Below are 17,016 nucleotides of genomic sequence, written 5' to 3'. Positions count from 1 at the left end.
GCTAACAAATTTGAGTTTGGTGACATTTCAATGACTATGCACCAGAAGAAGTTTCCCTGCTGCTTCAGTTAAACTTCTAATAGCCTACTTTCTAATGCCTTCTGCCAAGCACCACAGCCACTGTCATAAAAGATAATCACTATAACACCTAAGAGCAACAACACCAGAAAATGGGAAACTCTGGAAACTGAAGCATTATGCACCAGAGTTCATGAAACAGTGTTCCCAGAAAAGGTGCAGACACAGCTGCTTATTTTAATTTTAAAACACTCCTGAAAATGCAGCTTATTAAACTCCTGAGTTAGGATTATTGATATTTCTACCCTGAAAAATGATAACACAGCTGTCCCAAAAGATTTGTCATAATGACCACAGTACTTTATACTGGCCAAGTTGATTTCTGCATTTAGATATGCATAAAGTTCTCATATGTATACTATACCATAAGCCTGGATTATAACTAGCATCTTTTTATCCATCGAGCAACTCTTATAATTCTTCATTCTGTTTCATCTGAAAATTTAATTTTTCTATTTCTTTTGGTTAGGCAATTGATTTTATTGTCAAAGACATTTCCCGCTGGCGGTTTCAAGCATGCTGGAATAAGTAGGCTCCATTTTCTTTAGTCTCAGTCCCCAATACAGACAAACTTTCCAACTGCACCTTCTCCTTTCACTGTAGCGCTGGACATAATGCTTGTTAGAAAACACTAGGAGCTAATATCAGATATAGATGTTATAATAATAGTAATTAATTATCAAATGTATATATATATTAATAGCTAGGGTGTGAAGCACAGCACTTTGTTCACACACGTGAATGGTAACAGGTCTGTGACACTGAACTACTGTAGTGAGGGAGAACAAGGCAATCCTAAAAGCTAGTACTGACTTTAGGGTTGCTTTTCAGTTTTAACCCCACCTAATTCTAGTATAACTCTTGCTTTTTATCTCTCTTCTTGCCTTTCCTTCACAACCAGAAATCTGTACATCTGCATAGATGCATGGTATTTTCTGGGAATAGTTGGACATATTTCACTCATCTCTAACCCGACGCTTTCTTAAACAGTTTTGAACAGATGAGACTGAGCGAAAAGTTGTGTCTGAGCATTGGCTACATTGTTGGCAGTTAATCATTACATTTTCTCATTCCGCACTTCAAACGAGTTGAAATCAGATCTCTGATATCTTGTGAGGGAACTGTGTGTTTTCTAGTATCTCCTTAATCTACAAGAGTTCCTTTTGACCACAGAAAAATGTGTATTCATCCCTTCAAAATACTCGTAAGGGAATGCAACAGATGGAGTTACAGGAATAGTTAGTGCTGCAGGACTCAACTACTTTTATGTTTGATGGAAGGACTTTGAAATCTACCTACAAATATGTTTGGTAAAGAGCAGCAGCACTCACAGCAGTCTGTCTGCTGAGTTGGAGAGACCAAAGCAAGTGCTTAACACAGTCTGTGCTGGCTAGTGTATCCTATTCCAAGTTTATTGCAACATCCTGATCCTTATCTTCAAAGCACTCATTAAATGCAATTCAAAATAAACTCAGTTCATGCAACAGTGCTGATCCAGTTTCTGAGTGAAAGAGGAAGAAAGCTCTCTGATGGCCTGGGTGAGCATAGGCTCAAGACCTCAAGAAGTAGGAAATAGGGAAGTTCCAGTCAAGCCAGGATTTCATTTCTCCCTCCCATATCCATTTTCATAACAACAGATCAATGGCCAAATGCACAGCAGATTAACTATAAGAGGCAGCTGCTAAACTGAGATGAATGTTCAGGGTTTCAGTAAACTCAAAGCAGTTGTACCTGTTCACCATAGCCCAACATCTCGAGTGCAGGGCAGCCCATGGGTGAGACTGCAATAATTTTAGGTTTAGGGGAGATCTCAGTTTTGCTCTGAACATTTCTAGGAAGCAAAGGAACCAGAAAGCCTGTAAGACTGGTACCCAGCTAACATTTCTACTTGGTCGAGGCCTGAAAACAGAACAAAACCAGAGGCTTGCCAGAGTTGTGGCTGAAGTTAAGAGAGAAATGATCCAATCTAAACAGTCTGTGCTTAAGTTGTATGGGGCATCTCATTTGTCAGAAGCTGCAGGAAGGTTTGTTAACCATCAGGGTAGCAGATTGGGAAGAAAATACATAAAATTGATCACAGCAGGTCTCCAAGCTGTGTGATTTTTCCTGGATTCTTAATTCTTTTAACTAGCCAGAGTTCCTAGATCACCTTCCAAAGACGTTGAGAATAAAGCATAGGACAGTTCTACAGCATAGGCTCTTGCTCACAAAAGTCAGGCATATGAATAGACCATCTATACGCACAGTTATTTTTCAAAGTATACGGCCATAAAATTCAATGAGATCCAAATACTTAGTATTTCCAAGATTCTTAACAAGAGGGCATACCATCCAGGCTGGCAGTGATTTCATTCGACATGCTTTGGGGTTAGGTAGTACTAATACTATTTTTTTGATTTTATTCATATCTGTTAAGACCCTTAGAATTGTAACCTTGTCCATTACTACAAACCAATTTTTGATATTTATTTGGACACCCACTTTAAAATCCAGTTGCATAAGATTGGGTGAGAAATTTATTGAGGAAAAGATCAAGTTATGGAATTCTCAACTTTGCTTCTGTCTTCGGTGTAGCACATGTATAAATGACTTGTGAAATGGACACTAATTTAGTCAAGCTTTTTGATTGAGTATCTACCTCTACATACCTTAAATGATTCATCTGTGTAAAAAAAAAAAATTAGGGTTTTTTGTGAATATTATTTCTCTCAAAATTCTCATGAAATGACTACCAAGCACAGGCATGCTTTAATCTGCCCATGGCACCATGCAGAAAAGGCAGCCCCAAATGGACTTGTTTGAAGCCAGGTTGAAAGAGCCCTGAGAAACTTGGTCTAGTGGAAGGTGCTTCTGCATGTGGCAGGGGGAGCCTGGAATTAAATTATCCTTACTAACCCTCCCAACGCAAACCAATTCTATGGTTCTATGATTCTGTGACTTTCCTTTTGCAATCAACAAATTTACCCACTAAAATGACATTGTTCTATCTGAATGTGTCGGGTTTTGTTTTTCCTTTTGCTTTGAAATAGGTTTTTTTTTATTCTTTCTGAAAGAATTACCTCTTTAAACATTCAGAAAGTCATTTCTTCAATACCAAAGCAAGCAAAAGGTTCACACAAGGCACAAGGAACAACTTGATAGTTAAAGTTTGTAGTTAACTTTGTAATCTAGGACTCAGACAGAAGCAAAGTAGGAAAAAAAATTAAAACAATATGTGAGATAGGAATCTTTAATCAACCTTGTTGTATCAGCCTGGGCCCAGCATTCCACCCTGTCTTGTGAGATTACCCAGCACCACTTTGAAAATGGATTATTTTCCACTGAAAACAATGCCAAAAAGGGGCTTTAGCTCCCCTGGGGGAAATTAGAACAGCCTGGATCATCAAATGGGAAAAAATAATCATTATCAGGAGCAGTAAAAAACAGGGGGAAAGAAAAGGTGAAACTAAACTCAGATTTTGGACCACTTTCTGCCTTAGAAGTGGCTTTGAAAACCAAGATGGATTGGCAAAAGCTTGTGAGTTTGTGATGCAAAGAAATATTTGCTTCTCTAGATAAAGAGATATAGAGAAGATATAGAGAAGCTCCCATGCTTTTTCCAAGATGTTTGGTCCAGAAATGTACTTTTGTAAACAGTCAATAGCTAGTCCTAGAGGACTTAAAGCACAGATACACTAAAAGTATTGTACACCTTCTCTTACTAGGTCAGAGGAATTACCAACACATATGAAAGATTTTATGTGTGTGTGTGCACATATATATATAACCTTATACATGCCTACAGATCAGAAATACATTCTGTGGACTTAATATGGCTTAATACATACACATGTCTTTAACTTGGTGTCCCTTCTTTTGGGTAAGAGAAATTTTCTTAGAGCTATTGCCATTTACCTGCCAGTGATCAACCAAAGAGCTCCAGTGCCAGCTGCCAGCATAAAAAAGCCCATTTACAACCAGCCTAAGTATATTTGCAATACAACACAAAAACTAAATTCCAACTGCAGGAGTAGTAAGACATAGGTGGCAGAAACACTGAGAAAGTGGTGAAATACCATCTCCCAGGCACCGTGAAGTTTAAACATGAGTGCTACAGCACATGGCCAGTTAAGGCATCCTTGACAGGTTAGTTAAAAAAAAAAAAAAAAAAGGATAAAAATTAAGGAGCAATTCTGAAAGGACTGTTAACTAACATCCAATTAACTTCTAGTTTTGTCTTCTAAGAATCAAGCTCTCTTGCACAAATGTCCCATGCTAGCACCAAATGCTAAAAGAAAACTTGGTTAACACCAATACTTCCTATTTACATAATTTGTAGCTTATATAAGATGGTTAGAGCCTTGGCCCTGCTATAGTCCTCTTTTGCATGCCTGCAGCAGCTCTCTGCTGACCTCAGTTATGTATTAAAGCTATCTGGAAGCCAACAGCATGTAATCATACACCCATAATTGAGTACATACTTGAATGCTTTGTCAAACAGGGAACCACTGATGAATTGCTGCCCATATAACTAATGATGAAATAATAGTAATGTGCATTTACATTGGGATTATGCTGCCAATGTTTTATGCCAGGGATGTATCAGCCACTGATGACTGGAAAGCAGTCTACAGGCAGCCTATGAAAGCCCACTGCCACACACTGGTGTGATCATTTATGGTTGGACACAACTTGCAAAGAACCAGCAGTGGGCCTAAGAGTCTGGGAAGTGCCAGTAATGCTCTTATCTCCACAAAATATCACTAAGCAATGGTACTGCTACCATCACACTTCCAACCTAGTGCCTATATAATACCAATCTGCAACAAAAGGCTCTTTCTGTGCCATAGCAAACAAGTCATCTAAGATTAAGTTTGTTCCTGCTTTTCAGTTCTTCACCCTGACACAGCTGGTGCCTCTGAACTGGTACAATGACAACAGTGCCAGTGCACTCACACCACTGGAATTCTAACTGCCTCAAACTACCTCCCTAATAACTTTATTCAGAGCAAACAGATAACAGCACTAAAATTATCAACAACTTCTGATAACCCATCAATGCAAGCATTCATTGATGCTCAGCAGGGTAAAACTGCAGCAGAATTAGCAATAGTAAGGAATACAATGGCAAAAATCCGGGGAGGCTTTCAATAAATTGCTTAGAGTCGTTCTTTCACACTAATTTAAACTTTTATTTCCCACATTTTCCCCCCATCTTTATACAGAAGTATTGCTGGGTGCATAAAGTGATCTTGGAGCTGGGTACCAAAATCAGAGCTGTTGCAGTGCTGAGCATGCCAGCCCCTGAGGTGCTCTGCTGAACCTGTTTGATGCAACAATCCACTGCTCAAAGTGAGCAAGGGTGACAGAGCCAGCAGCCCCTTGCAAACAGAGCAGAGTAAGCAACAGTGAAGGGGCAAAACCACTACAGATTTTGATAAAACAATAAAAAATATCTGTGGAACAGATTCAACAACCTCCACTGCTAAGTATATTAAACCCAGTCAGAGCTTTTGAGAAGGCAAGAAACCATGTGTCACAGCTGTGGCAGCTGAATAACTATATTCCTCCTGCATCCTATTAGAGGGATTTGTCCCAAGACTTAATTGGCAGATTCACTATTCCTTTTTCGCTCAGCAATGTTAACGTATTTTTCATCATCTTTGCTGTGGAAAAGGCACCAGCATAGCAGGGCTGAAAATCAGACTGTAGGTGCACTGCAAATTCCAGGGCTTCATTTTTCACAGAAAGTCAAAACGACCTTTAAGTGAATAAAGCAGTTATCCCACCACACTGACAGTAAGCCTGCCATACCTTCGGTCAACTTCTGGCACACAGACAGGGACTTAGATCTCCTCCAAGACAGTCAAAGAATAATGAAAAAGCAACTTTGATGCTACCTGAAACCAAACTATTCAAAGCACATTGCCTGCATTCCTCAGCTACAGGCACTGAGCCAGGACATGGAGATAATCATTCAGCCTGGCAATGGGGGAGGGAGAAATGAGCTTAAGGACCCAAGAGCTGAAGTACTCAGAGCAAGAAAATCTAGAAAGAATTTAATCTGCAAGGTAGCAATACAGTCATGTTTCTTTCCCATTCCATTCCCATTATGTGCTTAAGAGAATTAAAATAGTCACGGACATGGCAGTATTTTTGTTGCTTTTTTGCTCCTTTATCTGTTCCATAGAAAATGTAGATTTATATATGAAGCAAATGGTTTCTCTCTCATCTCACACTGCTTTTCCAGGGAATGGCAACGTCCCCTGTTTCAGAAGGACAAATGGCTCAGAGTAATACCTAGACAACACTGGAACATTTTACACTGGGGGAAAAGTTTCTCCTTATCTTTTCCCAGTCATGAAGCCTGCCCTTTAAGCCTGAGATTTGATAACCATAATTAATTACTTTTATTTATCTACCAATATAAATCAGTTCTTTCAGTACTGCAACATCTGTTCTTTGACTTGACAATCTGCTGCAGCAGTGAAGTTTACACTTTGTAGAAAAATTCTAGTTAAAAAAGGACTCCTGGGACATCGAGCTCTTCCTCCTTGTGTTATGAGAGCTATCAGAGGAAAAGGGGAACCAGCAGCCTCTCCATGTCACTACAGTATGCAACAGCAACTTTCTGTGACTCAGACACTCGAAACATTCCTGGAAATTTCTTAGTAACTATAACTATGGATTCAATTCCACCAACTATGGCAACTTTTGAGTTGTAAATAACTAGCATACCCTGTTCTAGCTATTGTGTCATACATACCTATCTATGCACAGGTCTGCATGGTAAGAGCTGCAGCAGCCCCTGGCAGGCCTTAATAAGCTTCCTAAAGCTCATTAAGAGCCAACAGGCTGGAGCAGGGTACATTTGTGGGTTTACCTATCCTATGGCCCCTCAGAACAGCATGTCAGTAGAATCTGTGTTCTGCTTGCTTTTCAAATTCCAGCAAAGATGGCTTTAAATGTAGACTGTGCCTATAAATCACTATTCCACTGGAGAAGACCTACCCAAGCTACATATATTCCAGCTTTCAGCTTTTGTCTCAATATGTGGGAATCAGAAAGAATACCCCGCAGGCAGATACCAGACTTTGCCTTCAAGGGCTCTCCAGGCAACAGAAGACTTGACATTAAGAAACATTTCTTTGCTGAGAGGGTGGACAAGCACTGGAAGAGGCTTACTGGAGAGTTGGGCAAAGTCTCAAACCTGTCAGTGTGTCAGAAGTATTTGGACAACGACCTTCATAAAGTGAAGCTGTCGGGCATTTGGTCTAGATGATTGTTGTAGGTAACTTCCAATTGAACTTGTGCATTCTAGTTTAAGAAGAGGTCACTCTGAACTGTCCTCTCCCAGTGCTCAGCAGAGGTGAGCAATGCAGAATGGTGAGTAGAGTGGTTCCAAAAAATGCCTTGGGAACTGCAACTACAAAACCCAAAAAATATTCTCCATGGTCAAATGCAATGGCAGCACAGACAGTCATGAGGGCATCTTTGCTTTTAAGAGCAGAGTATGTGCTGACAAAAGAGTATAAAACAGTAGAAAAGAAGTAACAGCTCAGTGTGACCAGATTTCCACATAAAATATTATGGAATGTTTTAGAGCCTAACACACAGTCTATTTATACCCTAAAAGCATTAAAAATGCATCAAAAGAACACCAAAACCATATAAAATGAGAATATTTGAGAGTCTTACCTTTGAGCCAATAAGCGTGTACAGCCATTGGATGGTTTCATTATGATTTATCACTCCATTCATGCCATCGACATAAAGCATTATCTGGCCCAAGGCTATTGCAAAAAAAAGAGAAAATATAATTAGAGCTGGTGAACACTTCTTATAATTCTAAGCATTGCTGACAATTTTCTCTGAGCAGGGTTTACCAGAAAAGTGGGGAGCTCAATTAATGAAAGATATATTGGGCAAGATTGTGCTGGATGAAATCCTGGGAAACTGCACAAACTTTACTGACTTATTCTGAAAATATAACTGTGAATTTCATCCAGAGACAAGCCCAAACACTTGTTCTTTCCTAGAAGATGCCGTATTTTATGCTCCCCAAATCTGCAAGCAGTACTTTACACACTGCTTACTGTCACAATGGTTCCTTCAGCTACAGTGTTTTTTTATATTATGAGCCAAGACTTTGACCATTTGTTTCAGCACCATATATAATGTTTGGAATTACTATATTTGGATTGACAGTTTCAGTGAATTCCAGTGATATGAAATTAAAGCTGGACAATTAACATCAATAAGGACATCAACTATTCACTATGCACAGTGCTCTCTTGAAAAGAAGTTTTACATTTTATTGAGAAAAAACGACAAAGCAAAGCATGGTTATAGCAAAGAAGCGTCTTTATTAATTTATCCTAAAGCTTTTACAACAGCTTTAAAAAATATACTAGTAAAATATTTCATAACAGTAATTTCATAGTTTGCAATTGTGATAATATGAGATTTTCAAGAGACAACAGCTATTAAATCTTTTCTGACTGATAAGGACAGACATTTTTTGTAAGGCTTATGAAAAGTGAATTAGTGCAATTCATCTATCATCTTCAAAAGTTTCCACTGTTAGATCTTCTGCTTTATAGCAGGAGATCAAAGCACAGTAGGATGAAAAAAAAATCCCTGATGTAACACCTTTTAGCACAGCCTGTTGGCATAACAACTCAATTATTTAATGCACAGCCTGATGAGCCCCTAGAACACTGCTTTATGGGGGAAAAAAGGAAAAAAAACACCCACAGGGTGAGGAAAATTATGACACTATTAATCTTCCAAACACATTCTGAATGTTTGCTAACTTTTGCATAGGTTGTGTGCAGTGCAGCATCATTTACCTTGAGGTCAGATTTTCAAAGACATGAATGCTAGGCAAGCACTTCAGTACCCTTACAGCCAAAGAGCTAACAGTCATTTTTGCACCATCTCCTCCTTTACCATTTGGTCTAGTCGGTCAATTTATAGTTAAAAACCTGAGGTACTATTTTTACATTCTTTATCTAATCTGTCACACGAAGCTAGAAGGAAAGCCACACTCAGTGAATACCACACAATCAATGAAGACTGAGAAAAAGCTAGCAAGAGAGCTCTGGCACAGAGATAACACATCTCCTAGGCAGGCATTGCCACTGGAATATGCCAGGCACACTCTGCTCCTCCTCTCCAGGAAGCAATCAGTCAGCACTCTCTGAAGACATGTCTCTCAGGTGAATAAAATCAGGTGGGAGGGACATAGGCCCAAGTGTTATGGTAAAATAAAAGATGTAAGTCAGCCAGTAAAAAGAGATACAAATTACACTGCCTGAATAAATGGCTGCTTTGAAGCATTTCATTCCAGGTAGAGGAAATGCTACTATCCCAGCAGTAATCAGAGAAAGTTCTTAATTCTTGTTTTTACTTCCTTTCAATGCTAAAAAGATTTGGCACTGGATCAGGATGAGATCCAGTCATGATAAGGTCAACAAATCCATTTTTTTCCTCTTGCAAATTCTTTGGTTGGGGGTGAAGTGCTTTAATTTGGATCTGAAGCAAATCTGAAACAAATTTAAGTCTTGGAGCATGTTTTCCAAATTAATATAGAAATCAAAGACAGCAAAAAGTTTGCTTTAAAAATACATGTACACAATACAAAATGACTCCACTGCTTATACTTAAGACTAATTAGACAGGAAGGCTAAGTGAGATCTGGCATGCATTTGTTCTCAGCCTCTTAGATGTGACTCTTTATAATAGCAATATGTTAAGGCAAATTAGTAGATCTTAGAAAGAAGACAAAAAACGTTTTAGAGATTCTTAAAAACACAAGAAAAAATCACTCCCATTGCTGCTTGAAGTAGTGGCCAATAAGTTTCACAGGGCAAGGAATTACAAACAACGTCATGAAATAACCAAGATGTAAACAGTTATGTGTCCACATCCAAGTCACATCTCCAGTAGTAATCTGCCACACATTAAGCTTTCAGCTGCTGCCAAACCTTGGTGTGGATCTTCATACTGCTATTTCCTGTCTTCAGGGGTCAGAAAAATGAGACAAGATGGGTATTGTTGAGGAGAAAACTATTTTCATTAAGAGGTAGAGTAAGATAAGGAGAATCTGTACTTTGTACAAAGCTGAAGCCCCATAAATTCTTAAGAAAAGAAGGCCAGAAGAAGACCTAAAAGGAGGAGAATGATGGTTTTCATACCCATCGAGTTTCTGTGCTGAGCAAGAACAGGTATTTCCTTTACCATAACCACACCACACAGCCAAAATGGCAGACACCACCAAAAACAGCAGTGTAGGAGCAGGCTGGAAGTCCTTGGGCCCTTCCAGGCCTTGGGTCTGGCTGAGTAAGACACAGCAGTTTGGCACTAAATGGAGACTGACAGAGGACATTTTACAGTCTTTGAAGCTTTTCTACCCAACTTCTATCTCACCTCCAAGCCCACAACCATAATCTGCTGAAATGGCTGTGGCTGAAGCACAAGCTCCACGGACCAAGCATGCCCACACATCCACCACCAACATCCAGGGCCCCAAGAAGGGAGGGCAGCCTCATCTGCAAGGCAGCTAGAGGCCAATCTAGTCCACAATAATTTAAATTCACATTTGTCTGTGCCTTTAACCAAACTTTTTTTTTTTTTCCTTCTTCACCAAAAAATGAGGAGGCTATTTAATCCATTTAATCCTATCCCTCAGCTAACTGGAATTCTTCTTGGAAGTATATCAACAACCTACTTGTATTAGGAAAGTTAACTATTGTGCAACAAGGGGCTGGGAGAGCAGAGTTTAAATACGAAGCAGACCTAATTTGGAATTTCTTTGTTCCCAATACCCTTGTCAAGCACTTAATCTTATGTGAAAGTAGTGTGTGACTTTACCCATAGCTATTTGCAAGTGGAAAATTGATGGATTTCTTAGGAAAGGCTTAGGCTAGAAAAGGACAGACAAGCCAGAAAGCTCAGAGATTTCTGTGAAATAAGAGGTTTAAGAAAGCCTCTAAAAACTTGCCAATGTTGGCACTGATACTCTCCTGGGATATAAAGTTTACAGGACCAAAGAGGAAAAGCTCTAGCACAAAACATCATCACAATGAACATCACTTTAACTTAAAGTCTCTTTATCCCACCCAGACTGGGAAAGTTTCAAAGCTGCTCCTTGCCCAGGCATGCACCTGCTTCTCTAGTGTTCTCTGCTTCTATTTTACCACAAGACTGACTTAGAGAAAACAAAATGACTGAACGAGCAGAAAACCTATTTTCTTACAATTTCCCATGAGTCAAACCCCTTCTCATCATGTCAAGAATTATGGCAGGGATGCATTTTGTGATTGCATTTGTTTCCATCAGAATAAGCAAAATGTAAAGCGTGAAGCAGGCCAAAGACAGACCTTGTCACTGCAGGTTTCACTCCCAAGAAAGCTTTGGGCCCAAGTTCATCAGTTCATACCCAGTAGCTGTGGTGCATGTCTGTGCTGCAACATGCAGGTGCATGCCTGTACAACTACAGGCAGATGTGCACAACAGACAATGGTGATGAAACGAATGGGGAAGAAGAACCAGCTGCTAAAACTCATATTTTCATTGCTTACTAAACTCTTACCGTCATCTGTGAGAAATCAAGGGTCTGTGTGATTGCATTAATTACATTTGAAAACTGACTGCTAGTTTGGGTATGCTATCCTGGGCACCACAAAGGCTTACTCCATCAAAGCAAACATCGTGATGAAGAAAAACTCTATGTCAAGTGAGGGATCCCATAAAGGAGATACTACAGTTACCTAATATACTACTACAGAGCTACTAGTATACTACTACTACTACTAGGTGGTAATTCTGAAGAAAACAACCATATTTCAAACTTCTTTCTTGGTGTTTCCTCATAAGAGAGAGGCAAGATCCCAGCTACCAAGTGGCACCATCTAGAACACAAAGTCTCCAACTCAGCTCAGCCTTGATACGCTGGATGTCAGAAGCTGATACTTTTGCTTGGAGCACATTCCCACCATGCTTGCATGCCCAACCCTCCAATCAGAGCTTATTGTCTCTATAAAATCCAAGGATATTTCATTTCCCTGATGATAAATCATTATTAAATACAACTTCTATACCATCCAGCTACTTGAAAATTAGTAAAATCACAGCAGAGCTCCTTCTTCTAAGAGGTGACATCAGATAAAACAGATGACCTGGACTCTCCACTGCTTCTGAAAAGGATCTTACAAAGCAACACTGTGGCAAACCTCATGACTCACACAGTCCACATCACTAGAACCACCTAAAATTTGTGTGTTTGGGGGTTGGTTTTGTTTTTTTCCTGTTACTATTTGTATGGGTTGGTTTTAGCTTCAGTGAAAAATCTGCTATTTGTAGAGCTATTCTCATTTCTTTACTATTGTTGACTCTATATGTAATGTCATCCAGAAGCTAAAAACAATCTTGTTTCTGACCACAAGTGCATGATTATTTTGTTTCTTATCAAATATTTTTAAATCCCAAATCTTTTAAGTTTGCATTTTTGCCCTCTCTTCTTTTGTTCTTTCTATAACACACATCATGGTTGAAACAGGCTAAGGAATTAATTTTCAGAACTCCCATATTAACCACAGGCTGAACTTCTATTACACAAGAACTGAACTATCTGAGAAAAATCACATCGAAGAACTAATGCTATGAACCAAAGCTGCAATACCAGTTCTGAACAGATATCAATGCATTAGGTTGCAATTATACTTCCGAAGTTCTTATGCTGGTCAACGCTACTTTCAACTCAAACTTTTTGTCTTTTGCTCTTTGAGAACTTCTGCAAGCTAGTTTCAGACCTAAAGTATTACTCAAAGTTCAGATCTTTTGCAGAGACAGTGAGGTCCCAGATCAAACTCAATCTTCATTTTTTCCTCCGTCTACTTTATGGAGAATACATAGAGACACCACAAGTCCACCACCACAGAAACATTCTACAGAGGAATTTTCTCCTCTCCATGTTTGCTCTGCCACCCTTTTCCCTTGGTGTTTTTGCCTTTAAAACAGGATCCAGCCAAGTCAAAGGGGACCTTTGACAGCACCTTTATTCAGCTGACATGTTTCATAAAAAGCTGATCCTTAAACACACCATGAAACACCTGTGGCAGTGCAGAGTCCCAACAGAGCCAAGGCAGCTTCTTTTCCAGGATTTCTTTTGTGCTATGTTAGAAAATTTAATTGAGTGCAAAGAAAGAATGGACTCTCACTTGACTCAGCCAGTAGTTACACTACTGAAGGCCTTTTTATATGAATTTAAACCTGGCTTACATTTATGCATTATAAAAGGTTTGCGTGATTAGCCATAATTTTTTAATAATTATTTTATGTTGCAGCACTCCAGTTTTAAATGCACAATGTTCTAGCATGTTTTACAAGATTAATAACACAGCAATGTAAAATAAACTGGGTACTGCTTATATAGCAATAGGTAAAAATATTTCCTCATGAAGAATAAATGTCTAATTAAAATACCTTATTAATTAGTGAGCAATTATAGCTGAGAACTGGACCGCTATTTTGCAAGCTGACTAGAAGTATGGAAGAATGAAAAAAAAGGAAAGAAAGAAAGGAACAAAACAAAAGGAAGAATTAAGTGTTATAAACAAAAATCTGCAAATTTTTTTTGTGGGAAAAAAGTTACAAAACCAGTCAGACCATTGTTGCTGCTACAGTGCTACCCGTTTGTTATGATAATCACAAGTCGTTGAAGTTAATAGTTCTTTTTGTATCAGTAAAGGCCCTGGCTAGGGCTAAGTTAATGGCTCTTCTCCCCAGACAGTGAGGGGAGGGGACGAGATGTGGGAGGGGGGGCATCAGAAGATGCAAAATAACTTCAGGACCAGCATGCCATGAGTAGCATCCAACTTACCGAAAACACCCCAAAAACAACGAGCCAATACTGAATTAAGAAATTAGATTGATGCCTAGATGTGAGGAACAGAATGTTGAACCTGCAGAGATGCTGAAAACCTTTGTTACCCCTCGCCCTGAGCAAAGAAATCATCTTAAACCAAGACCAAGAGCTGGAAGGCAATGTAAAGTGGAGATTGGGGTCATGCCAGCCAGATCTCAGGAGAGCTGGACCCCTCAGCTCTGCTCCTTAGGAGACAAAGCTGTGCATATCCTCCTCCTCTAAATCCCCCTGGGAGAGACACGACGGAGACCCCGTCGAACCTCCCAGTCTTGAGCTGATCACTTATAATAAAGGCATTAAAAGGAGAAAAAGTCTCCTGCCCTGTTTATTTCCTTAAGGAAGGAAGAAGATGGGAAAAAAAAGACAAAAGAAACAAATATGAAAGGTTGAATAGATGGTTTTAAGAGATGCTTATTCATCCTCACTGCTTCATGAAGCAAAACGCATTCAGAAAAAGTGACATATATGCAGATATAGAGCTGAATTAAGGCAGCTCCTTCTTAATGGAGTCAATACTGGCTCTAACACTAAATGATCTTCATCCAATATATATATGAAGTCATGTATTTTTCTTGAGAACTGAGATTTTTTTGAGTTTTAAAGCATTTCTTGAGGAGACTTCCTCACTGGCCCTCAGAACTTAAATTCTGAGGGAGCAGGACATGATGACGAGATTGCCAGATTTTCTTGTGAAGGTGAGCTATTCTGCAAAAGCACCAGAACTGAGCAGGACATTGCCCATGCAAACACTGAAGACTTATCTCCAGTAAACTGACCTCATCTCCTAGCTATGGATTCCTGCAATGAGTACTGATGCTGCAGCCAGTGAGAAGTGGCATCATTTCAGGGCAGAAATTAGAGTCTATTTCGGGATTAGGTCTCTCTTCTTATCTTTAAATGTATTTTAAACTCTTTATACTGGATTTATCATGCTAGAGGTTGCCTGGTCCAACCTGCCGCTCAAACTAGGGAAATGCGGAGCAGGTTATTCATGACTCTGTACATCTGGGTGTTGAATATAGCTCCAGGTCGCTGCTCAGCCTCTCTGAGCAACCTGCACCAATGCTCAGACACCCTCAAAGGATTTTTTGATTAATTTTTTAAGTTTAAATCAAATTTCCTGTATTTCAGCTAGTGCCCATGGCAGCCTCTTGTCTTTTATTGTGCATCTCTGAAATCTGGCTCCATTCTTACTCTCCCAATCATATATTCAGTCCCTTTCATAACATTGAAATTTAATTAAACTGAATTCAAACTGAAGATTAATACACAGTCAAGAAACCAAAACTACACATTAAGCTAGAAGTCTCAAAAAAGAAAAAAGTAACTTTAATTTTGGATTAAACCAAGGAAATTTAGTGAGCCTCCCAAGTTAAGTGATATCTTAGTGCTTCTATTTGGGAGCTGATTGAGTAATTTAGTCTGGCAATGTGATGGATTTCAAGGCCTTTCCCTCTCCATTAATCATCATGAACATAAGCTTTCTGTCTGTGTAAACAATACTAATCCTGACTTTGAAGGTACAAAGAAGGAAACACAAACCAAGCTTTGCAGAATGGAAAAGATAATTTCTGCAGCTCCCTTTCTTGAGCTCCTCAGACACCTATTTACCCTGCACAAAGAAAGGTCCTGCAGGTGCAAGCTGTCTTTTATCAAGCATTATCAACTACATACAGCACATCAGTTTGGAATTCCAGCATCTGCTTTACATGCCGAAAACCTGAGCTTTGAGAATGAACTCAGCCTTTGGATTGGGAAACACTGTAGAGTCAGAAATGGGTTTGGAAGAAAATGCAACCAGGACTCAGTGTCAGCAAAAAGCACATGCTATTTTGATTGTTGGACTCTGTGTGTTGTTGTACCTGGGGCAAAGAAAAGTATGAGAGAATACATGAATTTTTTTTCTATTATACATCAGCAGGATTTTGCTCACTGCAGTGAGTGACTATGGAAAAAAGAACACTGGCTGCCAGTGACTATGGAAAAAAGAACACTGTCTTGGTGTTCCTGCCTTCTCTGGCAAGTAAAGAAGTGTGGCACAGCTAGGCTGTTTAACAAATGAACTAACGCTAGAGCAGAGGAAGGACATATGGTAGGGTAAAAGTGTTCACATACCGAACATTTTTAGTCATCAACAGTGTTTCTTAGTACAACTGTAAACCTTCCAAAATGAAACCTGTGGTCTCGAAGTGAGCAAGTGATAAATTCTCACTGACAGCTTTCCCCCCCTGTTTCTCTAGGGGGAGAAGCCACATTTTCAAATATTTATTTTTTTCCTAAAAATAAAGAAGATTTGCAGGGAAGCAAAAGGGGGAAAATCAACAATTCCAAGCATTATTGTATTCCTCTTATTACAGGAATATCTTACTACATTCCTATATTTTAATAATTTATAATATTCATATTACCATACAATTCTTATTAGAGGACTATTTATTGTATTTTATTCTTCTTATTAGAGGACTACAAGAATAAAAAATAAGATAAAAAACTGTGCCAGTCAAAATGTCAAGCATTGCCCAGATCCATCAGCACAGTCTTTGTAAAGCATAACATTGATCAATGATTTCTTGCTGTCATGTAACAACAAGCTGGTGATATCATGAGACCTAGTGTTCTCCTAGATAGCAGTTCTTTGTTCTCTAAGCTCAACTTCATTCTCTGAGGTCCAGCCCTGGGCAGGTAAACATGGGCTCAGTTTGGCACCCTGGGATAGGATCCTGCGTTGCAATCAGTATGGTTGCTAAATACACTTAAACCAGGGTTTAGCAGAGAGGCTTACAGAGAGTTACAATGATTTCATGATTTCCAGGGGCATGTAAATTTACCTCTGCTACTCCCATGCCAACAGCCAGTCTTCAAAATTCATGTACTGTGGTATTCATTCAATAAACCCAGACCTCTAAAAAAATGACACAAACTATATTCCTGAAGAACGGAAAAGCTGTGAAAGAAAAATGAATGAAAACCACTGAGAACAGTAATCCTACTACTTGTGTGTTACTTCACTTCTCACAGAGTGTTTTGCA

The 17,016-nt window shown here is 39.2% G+C and overlaps 1 protein-coding gene across 2 annotated transcripts in view; it reads right to left on the bottom strand.

The window, feature by feature from the left end:
* Positions 1 to 17,016, bottom strand: part of FHOD3 (formin homology 2 domain containing 3) — a 377,016-nt gene that overhangs the window by 145,544 nt on the left and 214,456 nt on the right. For both annotated transcript variants that reach the window (XM_054515024.1, XM_036404996.2), the window contains exon 6: positions 7,756 to 7,850. In XM_054515024.1, the coding sequence (XP_054370999.1) occupies positions 7,756 to 7,850 (95 nt within the window). The remainder of the gene's footprint in view (positions 1 to 7,755; positions 7,851 to 17,016) is intronic.

The sequence above is a fragment of the Molothrus ater genome, chromosome 1, assembly GCF_012460135.2.
Source record: "Molothrus ater isolate BHLD 08-10-18 breed brown headed cowbird chromosome 1, BPBGC_Mater_1.1, whole genome shotgun sequence".
In the NCBI taxonomy this organism is placed as follows: domain Eukaryota; kingdom Metazoa; phylum Chordata; class Aves; order Passeriformes; family Icteridae; genus Molothrus; species Molothrus ater.
The sequence above is the reverse complement of the archived record's forward strand: the minus strand, read 5'-3'. Positions and strand labels throughout refer to the sequence as shown.